Source organism: Nyctibius grandis, chromosome 16 (assembly GCF_013368605.1).
Source record: "Nyctibius grandis isolate bNycGra1 chromosome 16, bNycGra1.pri, whole genome shotgun sequence".
Lineage (NCBI taxonomy): Eukaryota > Metazoa > Chordata > Aves > Nyctibiiformes > Nyctibiidae > Nyctibius > Nyctibius grandis.
In genome coordinates, this window is record NC_090673.1 from 10,696,304 (window position 1) to 10,709,970 (window position 13,667).

The following is a 13,667-nucleotide window of genomic DNA, read 5'->3' on the forward strand; positions in this document are numbered from 1 at the left end:
AGAAGGAGAAATAGCAACACTTGCTTAATGCATGGATCCTCTTGACTTGGCTTCTGTGTGTTTTCCCCCCGTGTTAATTTATTCCACTGTCTACCCTTAATATTTCCTTCCTTTATAAATTTGCATTAGGCTAATCCATTCCACCCTCCTTTACCCCCAGCTCAAAGAACGAAGTGGCTAAAAAGGCTTCCCAGGTGTGACATTCACCTTACCTTCTGTGCCTTTTCTTTTTTCTTTCCAAAGGGCGAACGAGGACCAGATGGAAGTCCAGGTGCCAAAGGTTATCCTGGCAGGCAGGTGCAGTAAATCTCATCGTGCTGTGCACAGACTAGGGATTTGGGTGTGCAGGTAGCTAAATACATGCCCTGCTAAATATGTGTCCCACTAAAGACAGCGCAGACCTCTAGAATAGGCCTGAATATTTTCCTTCTTCCCTCCCCAGGATGCTGTATCAATGACAGGGCCTTTCAACTCTGGGGGACACTAAGGTTGTTAGAAAGTATTTTGTGCCTATGGTAGATAAAACCTGAATTTCTATAGCAAAATCTGACAAATATTTACTTCAGTATAACAACGAGGGGCATGGGGGGAAACAACCAGCAGAGAAGAGAAACATACCTGCAAGCTGCTAACCCTTCACTTCTAGGCACATTTTACATCTAATGTTGAGCAGGTTAGAAACCTGGGACACAAGAAGGTGTGTTACTGAAAGAAAAGATTCAGATGAACTCTCACTAGTAATATTCACTATCATAATTGTATCTATACAGACATGTAAAATCATACATGGACCATAAATACATATAAAAATCATATTTGCAGCTGCAAAAATGATGATGAAAGAACCAAGTCTTTATTTTCATTCTGAAAAAATTGCACAAAGCCAGCTTTAGGAATGGAGGAGTGTGCAAAGGAAAATGGATCAAGATTGGACACTTTATTGTCTTACTGATGTAAGATACTGAGTAATAGGAAGAAAATTTAAGAGGAAGAATTTGTAAGACTCTACGTGAAATCTGTTTGAGGGCAGAAGACCTGGCCCTGTAACATTTTACAGTGAAATGAGTTTGTCATGGTTTGCTAAAACAGACACGTTAATGTTGGGTTCCGCCACGTTTATATCTAAGTACACAGCTAAGAGGCTAGACAGATGTCAGACCCTAAGCAGTCTGTCATGAGTCTCTCAGACTTGTCAGGAGTTCATATGTGAGTTTTTACCCAGATGTGCAGGTTATTGGACTAAACATGAACTAGATGTGCAGAACAAGTCTGCATCCCCCGCGTCAGCCTGTCAATAACGTGTGATCCATTTTAAATTGAAAATTAAATTGATACCTTGCTTAGCAAACCTTAGGCGGAATATACAGATGCACACTGGAGCGTGCAGATGGCAGAACTGGAGGAGAGTTTTATGCACCTGACTGAATGCTCCATTCATACTCTGAAAGGCTCTTAGGGATTTGCATGCCAAAGAATCTCCTAGGTGTGGATGTGTGTGAGATGACTAACATGAAGCTGTCCGGGCTATATTGGTCATACAAGGTTAATGAATGCTGTTCAGCAATTCATAGCAGCGTTGTGCCCATCAGATAAGCAGGGCAAAATCTTTGTGCTTGACCTACGAAGAACAAAAGTGCTTTCTTAAAATGTGGTTTGGGTCAGGAAAGTGACTTTTTTTTTTTTAGGCAGCTTTTTTCAGTATATCTGAATGCTGTGTGTATCCAGAACCAGAGCTGTTTACTTTACTGAGATTTTACTACTTGTTACTCCTGTCAGCTGTGCTGGCTCTGCGGCGCTATGGGAGAGAGAGCTCGGCTCTGTTTTGATTTGTGCATCATAGGCAGGATTGTTAACTTCACCCCGATGGCTGAAATCTCTGGCAGCGATGCATGAGCCAGGAAAGAGCACAACCTGACTTTCAGGTTGCAGGCTGAGCGTGCAGTGCTGCCAGCTAAAGAAAATATGGACTTAGCCTTTTCTTTTTCCCCACTTCCAAAAAAGCCCAACAACACTTGGAACTAGAAAAAATTGACCTGGAAGCTTGCTAGAAGACAATAAACATGAAAATTCATTATGAATTTTTACAGGGTTCTTTTTCACAGGACTTTAAGTGAGCAGCAATAGGCGTAGAAGTAGAATGGGGAATGTCTTTTCAGTTCTTTCCATAGCTGTTGGTGCTGCAAAGGGTTAGAGATAGGCAGTACCTGCACTGCTAAGTGACTTTCTAGGCTGTAGAAATTTGAGGGGCTTTCTCACTGCATCAGGGCCCACCTGTGTTCCCTAAACAGGGATTGAAACACGTTTGTCATTTTCTGTGCCTGTGCTCAGTTAGGCAGGGAAATGAATCGAGAGCTGTGGGGTACAGAGCATTGCTATCTGTGGCAGCTGAAGTGTAACGCACCCTCTGTGCACCCTGCTGCCGTAGCCTGTTTGGTCTTTACGATCAGAAATCTCTGCTTCAGCCCCAGGGAAGGCTCTCTGTGGGCAGCAGTCTCAGGTTCTGCAGAGTCCCGGCTCGCCAACAATGGGAGATTTGTTATTCGTATCATTTTGTCCTTTTTTCTCCTTTGTTGATACGCCTTGGACGCGGCACTGCAGCAGAACCACGCGGGGACGGTGCTGGGGACCTGGCACTGGTCGTTAAGTTAAAGCCTGGCCACATTTGTCTTTGTTTTTTCCCTTCTGTTCTAGGGTTTACCTGGCCCCATAGGGGAAACTGGTCCAAAAGGCAGTCGGGTAAGCAGCCTTTTGTTTGTCTTTTCTCTACTTGTTTTTACCAAAAGCTTCTCAAGAAACTTTATGCTTAATTGTACAATCCTGAGACCACTTCCTTGATTTGTTGGATTCGGGGGATTTGAACTGCGCACTGCTTGTTTACTGAAGCACTGCTAAATTTTTTAAATTAAACATGGAATGTACCAAGATCAGAGTTCACCAATAATGCTGATGATACAAAGTCAACCCCTTCAGAGCTCACATTGCAGGAGAGGCAGGCATGGCATACAAATTCCTACCAAAGAGCAAAGTCTGAACTTTCTGCAAGCCCCATCTCCCAAAGGCCTCTTTAGTTTCACTAAGTGGGGTTCATCAGTCTTCGACCATGCTGAATGTGGGCCCTTTTGGGTATAGTCCTGAGCTTGGGACTGATTTATATCATTAAGCAGAACAGCAAGCCGGCATCTTGAAGCCATGTGCAAATACAAACGGTAATATCTCTGTTCTGCCTGGTTTTGCTCACCAGATTGAATTGCTGGGGGTTCATTCTCCCTACAAAGGATTATTTTTATTTTTTTACCAATTAAGACTCTCAGTAATCACATTTTGTTCTTTTCCTGCCATTATAAATTCACATTGAGATTCGGAGCCAATAAAATTCCCCCTTTCTCAAACACGTGATGCTTTCTCTATATGCAGTAAATTCAACCAGCTGGCTTTCATCACTAGGAAAACTGCAAGGAATAAACAAATGCTGACCCTGTAGCTAGCTGTATTCCTGAGCTGGGAAGGGAGATGGCACGTTCAGTGTCCTCCAGGAGAGAGGAAGATCTGAGATATAGCACAACTTGCTCACCTCACTTCTGCAAGTGATAAAAGTGTTCCCTCATGCATCTGTTTCACTGGCCTAACCAGGCCCTTGTGTAATAATCATGTGGTAGATGTGCAGAATGTAAGACTTGAACATTATTTTCCACTTTGAACTCCTGAGTGCCGAGGGCTAAAATATTTGTAGCTACCCAAGAAAGCCATTTCTCAGTTCAACTGCAGTCAATCAGAATCGTGTACTAAGGTGAGAGATCTGCATTTTGAAGATTGAGGGAGCCAACCGTGGACTCTTCTACAGCCCCCACCTCTATTTTTTTTCTCTACAGGAAGTAGTTCAGGAGTTACATGGTTTGTCTTGAGGTTCAGGAGGCAAAGGCAGACAACATCATTTTAATGTGGCCGTATTTCCCAGCTAGGTATCACCCCTAAAGGAAGCACAACCTAAAGGGAGCGATGGACTGGTGAAAAAATTTGGTAGGGTTGACAGTAAGGGATTTAGTGATGATGGAGAAAGAAAGATGAGAGAAAATCAGTGTTAACGCTTGGCTCTTGTAACAGTGAGGTGCCACTGAGGGGGCTCCCTGCTGAAATTCACTTCCTCTTGATTCTGCCTGTTTGGCACAAATTAGTCCTTTGCAAAGGACCAGCACACAAGGTAACTTTGTACTAAATGCTGAGCAAAGAGCTTTAAACACAAGGCTTCAATTGTTGCAAGGGAAGGGACATGCAGCATCTGTGCCCTGCCTGAGCAGGATCCCAAGGCCATAGAGAAACGTTGCGTACTTGAAAATGCGATGCCTGCTGATGAGCGCGAAAGGAGCGGATCTTATGTGCAACACGTTGGTGCAAAGAAGGCTGCTCTACAGTTGAGTGTCAGAGGATCTGTAACTAGGTGCAAGTTGAGCCTCATACACCAATACAAAGAGCCTGAAGTGGCCCAGACAGCCTCTCCCTGCCCAGGCGAGGCCCGTGGTGCTTGGGTTGATGAAGTGTTAGCAAAAGGTCTTGGTGGTGCAACAGAGTTTGCAGGGAAAGGCTTTAGGCAGAACCATTGCTGATTTGCTCCTCTCTCAGCACCGGGTGCTTGGCAGCCTGGCATGCCAGGCGAAGGTGATGATTGTGTGAGAGGGAGCTGCACCGTGCAACTGCTGTGTGACATAAGACAAGCAGAAAGGGCTTGGGGCTTGGTACAACAGGCCATTTTCACAACACAGTTGGGACGGGGTGCGAGAGGCAGGGAAGGAGCCCTTGGAGAGATGAAAGGAGACGTAGGCATGTGGATTACTTTTGCTCTCACTCTTGCTAACCTTGAACCAAGCTCCATTTCCCTCAGGTGTGCTCAGAGCCAGCCCAGGTAAGGTTTCTTCTTGCTGGCCTCTTCCTGCCCGAAGTCCTCATGATCCCTGGTGTGAGGGTATGTGCCCTTGGACTACATCGTGGAAGCCAGCACCATGCAGTCCATGGGCATATACACTTGCCTCAAGGTTTATTTCATCACGGCTGCTGTTGACCAACGCTGGAGGATGCTCTTCTGTTCAGGAAAGACAGACTGTCTGCTACTGGAGAAGTGGATTTGACTATTTGTTTCCTCTTTTCTTTAGGGATATATTGGTCTCCCAGGGTTATTTGGGCTACCAGGGGCTGATGGAGAACGAGTGAGTATTTTGTGAAGAAAACCTTGATGTGTTGTTTTTTAAATACAGTTCTTCAGAGCCTGTTGTAACCTTCTCTGTCCCTTGTTCCTGAGGCAGGAGGCAAGCATGCCTAAGGTTTAACCATGCCCTCTTTAGCCTGTTTCTGCCCTTGCATGAAGCCCTGTGTCCCTGTATGGTGTTGATATGCAGCTCAGGAAAACCTAGGCTTCAGACAGGGTCATCAGACCTCACTGTTGAGTAGGGAGGAGTTTTTCTATATTTTTCTTCACTCAAAACCTGCCTTCTTCCTCCCCCTTACCAGTTCATCTTAGTGGGATGGGGAGGGGGGAGAATGTACATGGAAATTCCCTGCTCCCGCAGGATTGACACCCCAGCCACAGTGTCCCAGCATTTTGGGCGTCCAACTGGAGGTGTCTGGAAAGAGCCTGGCTCTTGGAAGGGACAGTGCCTGGGGCTTTCTGACAGTGGCTTTCCTTCCAGTTGCATCGAGTTGGGCAGTCAAGACTGGGGCCTGTGGATGGGCAGCTGTGGCTGCTGTTCCCATGTGTCCTCCCTTGCCCCCATCCTTCTCATTGTGCCTTCTCCAAACCCACGTGTTCAGAGCTTTGCAGGACCTCCCTTGCTTTTTTGCTCTTTTCCCCCACGTCTCCCCCCACCTGCCTGATCTCTACCCATCCAAGGACCCCCTCTTCCCACTGCAAGAACTCCTAAGGAAGGTTGCTGTAAGATGAAGACTGTTTTATTCCAGCTTTTCCTCCCTCAAATGCAAGCTCCAGAAAGAAGAGAGGCCTTGGGATGTGGGAGTGCATGTGTGTGTGTGTGTGTGTGTGTGTGCCTGGCTGGGAGGGGACTGCCCTGTGCTCTAGAGTCGCTGATTTAATGCTTGTATAACTAAATAAGAAACATAAACAGAAGTTCTCCAGCGAGTGCCTTGGCCTTCATTCGGTTCCAGACCAGTAGCTTAATGACTGCTCCTGCTAAGCACAGCTTCAGCCTGTTGCCCTGGGTGTGGATGCTGCCTGCGTGTGTCCTCAGGGAGGGCCGTAGTTAGTGGGTGAAGGTTAATTGTCTTCTGCTCTCACAGCTGACTGCAAGTAGCTGACATTTTGATTCCTGAACAATGCCACAGTCATTAGCCTGTTTTGCATTCCCCTTCCTCTTCTAGTTTTGTTTTGTATTGTTGGTTGGCTGTTTGCTTTCTCAACCAGACCCATTATTTTTTTTCTCTGTGTGTTTTCCTTGCAGGGGATCCCTGGAGTTCCTGGGAAGAGGGGCAAGATGGGTAGGCCGGTAAAGTTTTTCCTCGTCTATTATGCAGACCTTGTTGAATGAAACTGGAAACGAAACATCTGGCTTTTGGCTGGGTCCCTTCATATCTTTTGATGGGAACTAAATGGGGAGATCAGACAAACCTTTCCACCACTCTTTTCTCAAGCAGGAAGAAAACTGAAGATAAAAATATTGTTCTCTTCCTTTCTTTTGTGCTCTGCCCGCTTCACAGGCATTTTTGTTCTTTTTTTGCACTGTCTCCATGCTCCCTTGGATCTTACACTTCTCAGATTCTCTTCTGCAACGTCTTCCCCTCTGTCCTCCCTCTGCCCAGCCTCTTCCCTGATTGCACTTTTTCATTCCCCACCGTGATGGCAGCATCCCAGGTGTCTGTGCTCGCTCTGTTACATCCACTGCTCTGTGCTTCCACCAGTCCCACCATGTTTGCCTCTCTTTGCTGTGGTTTTCTCCAATCCTTGTACCATCCTGGTTTGTATATTGCAAGTGCGCTTTTGTATAGAAACCTTTTTGTCCTTGGTGGTGGTACTGAGTTAAAGCAGATCAGATTAAGACGTGTTTGAGGAGCAAGGAGACCAGGTAGATTTGAGAGCTTGGCCAGGAGGAAAAGGTGTTTGCAGGTAGGGCTGAATACAAGGTGGGAACTGTGAGAGCTGCACAGAAGAAAGGATTTGTGCTGACTGTAGCAAAAGGCAAAGTAGAAGCAGGTGGAAAAGTACTGAAATGAGCAGAGGAAACAGGGAAAGGACAGAAAGGAAAGCCTTTTGCACATTGGCCTTCTTCCAAGCAATCCTGTGTGCTTCCTTTGCCAAAATGTGTCAAGTTTTTTGCTCCAGGAGTCAGTGGAGAGATCAGGCACGGTTGTGCTCTGCTGTGTCTCATTGCCTTTGCACCTTGTCGTTCGTGTTAGCCTGAGTTTGTCTCGATCTCCTGACATCATTGCACTCACAGGCTCCTTGTAAAATGTCCACTCGCCCACACACGGAAAAATCCGGTGCTTTCCCCTTGTCACCCTTGCATGCAAACGCGTGCTTTCCAGGAGTCCCACGCCTACCGCTTGCTGGTGTTCCCACAGTAAAAGCCATGCAAACATCCCCACAGTGCCACATTGATCCCAGCTGGCTGTTCTCTCCCTGGGATGGGGGAAGATCGAGCAGATTTTTTTTTTTAGGGGGGTGTAGTTGAAATCAGTACCAGATCTTACGGTTTTGCAAGCCGCTGGTTGCACCAGAAGCCTCTGTGATGAATAATTGCAGAGAGCCGGTCGATGGAACGGTGACTCATTGACCAGAGTAAAACAAACAAAGCAACTGTCGTTAGGTGCAGGGTTTCTGCTCTCTGCCTTGTCGCTGCACAGAGCACACTGGAGGCTCAAAGCGGTCCAGCTGTTGTTTGGCGAGCAGTTGTAATCTGCCAGGCAAGGGTTTTTGTCTGGCGGTCACTGTTACAAACAAGGGGCTCCCCTGAGATCAGCGGGGAATCTCACAACCGTGGAGGCATTTAGGCTGGGATCTAGAGCAGGGATTAAACGGCTGCGCGTGAGCACCTTTGTTCTACTCGGCTCTTTCAGAGAGTTTTGGCTCCGTCCCCATTTCATGATATCAGGTTTAATAAGAAATCTTGAATGAACCGTTGCTGATGATTTGTACTTCCGAGCGTGAACAAAACGATTAAGTGACGTCCAGAGTTATTCAGGAAGTGACTGGGATAATGGAAAGTAGGAACCAGCTGACCTGGTTCCCTTCCCAACACATACCTCCTGGCCTGTGCTGTCTCCCAGCTGGTTTGCATTGAGCCTGCTGTGATTTTCCTGCTCTCTCCCATCCCCATGCCGCTAGGTTTGCTGGCACGGCTGCTGTTCCTGTTCTATTTCAGTGTTGCCATTGCGATGGTGAGCTCTTGAAAGCCCTTGTTAGCTACCATCCAAAGCTGGTAAATGCTCTGGAGAGTAGGGAAGGAGTTGATATCAAATATATTTCTCTACCTAATTTTTTTTGGGATGAGAGACAGCAGCAGATTAAGTGCACAGCAGAGGAGGAGCGGGGGGCTGGGGGAGTTTGCATGTGACACTGTGGGCCTCCGAGAATGATGTAAGAGGGAATGATTAAAATAGAAGAACTGGACATGAGTCAGATCTTGAAACCCTTCCAGGGAAGTTAAGTTTTGCAGAGCTGTGAGGGACATGCTGAATCTGTCGTGGAAACAGCTGACTCCACCTCCCGCTCTGCTCTCCCTGCTGCGCATCGGCAACATAGGAGGCGAGTGCATGTCTAACGTATGGGCCCTGGCAAACTCCTGAGCAAGGAGAGGGTTGGGGTGGGCTAGGGAGAGAATTATGATTAGAGTACAGTGCACTAGGGAGACTGAAATAACGTGAGTCTGTACGTCTTCGGCTCTGCTGCCTGTTTCAGAGGTAGGCTGGAGGCCTGGAGCTGAAGCAGCTCGTTGCTTAAACCTTTGGTGTTGCCAATGCAGTGGCTGAAAAGAATGGCTTTTTATGGTGGTTTTGTGGATTTTTATGGTGTTCAGTTGAGCAGCTGGCCAAAAAAAAAAAAAGAGGATTAAAAAGGCCTCATTGCTGTGAGGGCAGCAGGGCTGTGGTCCGCACCGTGGACCACATGGGTGAACGGAACAAGAGAAGCTGTTGTTACGCTCTGTCTTGGCATGCACAGGTGACATATCAGTCCTAGCTTGTCTTTAGAGAGAAGATGCCCTGTCACTGAAGGAGGTAACCCGCAGGAAGAGGAGATACAGCTAGTCATCGTTCAAGAATGACGGATGGACCACTCAGTGGATAAGGAATTGGCTGGATGGTCGCACTCAAAGAGTTACGGTCAATGGCTCGATGTCCAAGTGGACACCGGTGACGAGTGGTGTTTCTCAGGGGTCGGTATTGGGACTGGTCCTGTTCAACATCTTTGTCGGCGACATGGACAGTGGGACTGAGTGCTCCCTCAGCAAGTTTGCCGACGACACCAAGCTGTGCGGTGCGGTCGACACACTGGAGGGAAGGGATGCCATCCAGAGGGACCTGGACAGGCTGGAGAGCTGGGCCTGTGCGAACCACATGAAGTTCAACAAGGCCAAGTGCAAGGTCCTGCACATGGGTCAGGGCAATCCCAAGCACAAATACAGGCTGGGCGGAGAATGGATTGAGAGCAGCCCTGAGGTGAAGGACTTGGGGGTGATGGTTGATGAGAAGCTCACCATGAGCCGGCAACGTGCACTCGCAGCCCAGAAAGCCACCCGTGTCCTGGGCTGCATCCCCAGCAGCGTGGCCAGCAGGGCGAGGGAGGGGATTCTGCCCCTCTGCCCCGCTCTCGTGAGACCCCCCCTGCAGTGCTGCATTCAGCTCTGGGGCCCCCAACAGAAGAAGGACACGGAGCTGTTGGAGCGAGTCCAGAGGAGGCCACGGAGATCCTCAGAGGGCTGGAGTCCTTCTGCTCTGGAGACAGGCTGGGAGAGTTGGGGCTGTTCAGCCTGGAGAAGAGAAGGCTCCGGGGAGACCTTCTAGCACCTTCCAGTACCTGGAAGGGCTACAGGAAAGTGGGAGAGGGACTTTTGACAAGGGCAAGTAGTGACAGGACAAGGGGGAATGGTTTTAAAGTGAAAGAGGCGAGATTTAGATGAGATATTAGGAAGAAATTCTTTGCTATGAGGGTAGTGAGACCCTGGCCCAGGTTGCCCAGAGAAGCTGTGGCTGCCCCCTCCCTGGCAGTGTTCAAGGCCAGGTTGGATGGGCTTGCAGCATGGAAGGTGTCCCTGCCCATGGCAGGGGGGTTGGGACTGGATGGTCTTTAAGGCTCCTTCCAACCCAAACCATTCTGTGATTCTATGGTGCTGCTGGTCCGGTGCCTGGAGCTTGGTTGAACACTCGGAGCCTCACTGTGTCAGGTACCGTGCAAACACCTTGTGAAAGAAAAGGCCTGGCCTGGAGCATGCATCAGCTGGGTTACAAAACAGCACAGGATCAGCCCATCCCCAGGGCTGGAAGGTTTAAGTAACAGTAGCATGAGCAAGTCATTAATACCACAAGCATTTCGGCTTCCCTGTGTAGCTGTGCTCATCATTACTGCTCGCTCTTCTGTCCTCCAGCAGCTCGTGTTTGTGAGCGATGCGCAGCTGTGTCCCACCAGCTGCTGGGGGCTGTGATGCGGGTTCCTGCCCACCTGCTGACCTCAGGCAAGGGAGGCAAACACCTCCTGACAGCACAGGCTCTGCCATCAGGCTCCACGCAGCCTTTGGCAAGTGCCAGTGTGTTGCCCAAGAGCGGCTCAGAGGAGATAGCTTGACAGGTGGAGCAGACCGTGTAAGGAGCGGGCAGAGAGGGAGGGTTTGGAGTCAGGATGTGTGGCCAGGAGGGCTGATGCCTCCACCTGTGAGAATGGTCGGAGTCTGCCAAGGCAAGGTGGGGAGAGGCTGCATCGCTGGGTGACTGCGCAGGAGGAGGGAGAGGATACGGGACCTGGTTTCCCGCCATGGCGTGCAACTTCAGACAAGCTGTCTGGCTGTTCTTGGCTCTGTGCAGAACAGGGACAACACACTCGGCTCTCCTTTGAGCTCAGTAGCTGAAACTTAGCATGGAAATGCCAAGGGTTACGGCTCGGATGTCAAGGAAGAGGTGCTATGAAGTGGCATGTGGATTTTAAGTATTAGGGATCAGTGCACAGGTGAGTGCAGAAGTCTCTGTCCCTCTGCCTGTCAGCCACAGCGTGGAGGTTGTGAGAGCCAGCAGAGATCTGGCAGCCCCTCTAACGTAGCCTCAGTATTTATTTGTGACCATCAAGGCGGTGGCAAGCTGCCGAATCTGGCATCCGTTCTGCATGAGCTGACCACAGTCGGGGTCCCCATTGCCAGCTCTCAGCTTGCCATGCAGCGGTGCCTTCTTGCCAGGCTATTCTTCGTGTCTGCTCTCTTCTTCCATGTTGACTTATAAAGTTAATGATGTCCTAACTCCTGCCTCCAGTGAACACCAAGTCTCAATATGTTCTTTTTTCTTCATCTGATAAGTTGTTAGAAGTGCATGTGGTACCCCTGCGCTCCCCACCAGTACGGGTAGGCTGTTGCATCATATGGAAAGGCATTGCCTTGTGGGAGACACTAGACAGCAAAAAGCAGGGCTGCCTTTGGGTTAGGAAGGTTTCACTTTACAGCTTCCCCCAACCTTTTGGTGTATGGCTGAGATAACTTAGCAGTGAACGTAAGTGCCTGGGGCTTTGCCAAGTGACACAGTCTCAGCTGCTGTCCGTGCAAACAAAAGGAGAGACGTGTTTTGCCATGTGTCTGGAAAGGCTGGCATAACCACAAATTACCAAGAAAATAAATCTTGGGCCTCTCTGTAGGGACTAAGACGATAAACAGCTCCTCTCTTCTTGCTCCAGTCTTTTCTCCACTTTGGATGCAGCTGAGGTCCTTCCTTGCACTTGGAGTGAACCAGGCGTGAGTCTCCGGCACCGCACAAGTTGAGATTTGGGAAACTGGTAACAACATTTCAGAGTACCTCTTCTTTAGTGAGTAATTGCCAAACTCCAGTTGACTCGAGTGAGCTCCCTGGGAGTGCAAAGACGCAGCCCATACGGCTTTTCTCATAAGAAACATGACATGGGGTACACCCTAAGAGCTCTCACCTACAGCATTGAGTATCATGGCTCAAGTGGGCTGCTAAGGGTCCAGCCATGTCTCTTTTGTCGCTGAGACCTTGTTATCTACCAACCAAAAAAGGAGGAAGAATGGAGCTGTACTTCTCTCTAAACACTGAGAAACATTTTAAAGAAATTTTGCAATTAAAATTGAAAAATTTCTAAAGAAGTAGGGATAAACTTCTGCGGTTTCCCTCTTAGCTAGGTGACAGTTCAGTGTGTTGGTCCACAAGCCATTTCCTAAGATTTGAAAGAAATGGGAACAATTTTTTTTAACTGATCCTAAATGATGTTTTCCGTATACATCTTCTGAAACTAAATATTTACCCCTCCACATAGCTTCGCTGCTCAGGCCTGATTCGCCTGAGCACTCGGTGAACTCACCCTCCAACCCATAAAGCATTCCTTCCCAACTGGTGTCCCAGTTCAGGTTGAACTGTAAGCCCAGTACATAGAGAGATGTACTTTCAGACGCGGCCAGCTGAAGTGAATGGAGACATGTGCAGGCTGAGGCCCTGTTTGTACAGGTAAATTCGTAAAATGAGCTGCAGGAAGGAGCACAAATGGCCTGTACGAATTGATGGGCAGGACTTGGGTAGCTCGCTCTGCCTTGTGCCAATACCCCAGCGTAGCACCAAAAAGTTTGTTGCCTTCTTCAGGAAATGATTGATCTAAAAAAAAAATATGCTTTTAATCATTCTGTTTGCATGAAAAGTCAAGTGGAGGTCCTGAAAATTAGTAATTAACAAAGCTCTTTTGTTCCTCGGAGAGTTTTAGCCCATTAATTGGGTTTTTCCTGTTAGCCATCTAAGTCAATCCTTTGCTGTAATTTTTCTTTATTAACCTACATTTTTAAAATAGAGTTGGTTTGAGCAATCAGTGACTTTTTTAATGCTTAAGTTGGACACTGAAACTGGGCAGCTGCTCTCCGCTCCCCTCTGGGCCTGGTTCACTGCTCTGAAATGCAGATGTGAGCCCAGAGAAAATGTCGCCATCTCTTTTTGGCCTGAGTTGTGTTCCACGTGTCTGGAGTTTCCCAAATAGCTGTGGTGAGGTGCTTGCATGGTTACTTATCACTCTGATATCAGCACCTATTGCTGTGTTCATGATTACATCATCCAAATAAGGTGGGCAATATTAGCATGTATTTAATTTTTTGACGAATGGGCAAGACAAAGTACTGAAAACACAGAGAAAAGGGTTTGAAAGGTGCCAAGGCCCATAACTTGTACTGAAAGAGAAGAAACAAACCCAAAGATAGTTTGTTTCCAAGAACGTCCCTAAGTGACTTGTCCATCGTCATTCAAAAAGCTTGTGAAGAATTGAACCAAGGTCTCCTAAGCACAAGAGCGTCTTTCTTCCTGCAGGGAAATGTTCATTCATAAATCAGATCAAAGCCCAGAAATTATTTTAAGACAAAATAATGCAGCTGTCACTTTCGATTCTGAAAACATTTCAATCACCAAAGTTGCTTGACTTTCTTAAATAGGAGCCTGCTTGCTTTGGAAATCTTGGCCATAAATAATTAGGAGCATTGGCAAAG

At 47.8% G+C, this 13,667-nt stretch overlaps 1 protein-coding gene across 1 annotated transcript in view; it reads left to right on the forward strand.

Moving 5' to 3' along the window:
- The window catches only part of COL27A1 (collagen type XXVII alpha 1 chain), a 134,108-nt gene that overhangs the window by 18,958 nt on the left and 101,483 nt on the right, over positions 1 to 13,667 (forward strand). The window contains exons 6-9 of the mRNA XM_068413834.1: positions 244 to 297; positions 2,692 to 2,736; positions 5,145 to 5,198; positions 6,444 to 6,488. Of these exons, the coding sequence (XP_068269935.1) occupies positions 244 to 297; positions 2,692 to 2,736; positions 5,145 to 5,198; positions 6,444 to 6,488 (198 nt within the window). The remainder of the gene's footprint in view (positions 1 to 243; positions 298 to 2,691; positions 2,737 to 5,144; positions 5,199 to 6,443; positions 6,489 to 13,667) is intronic.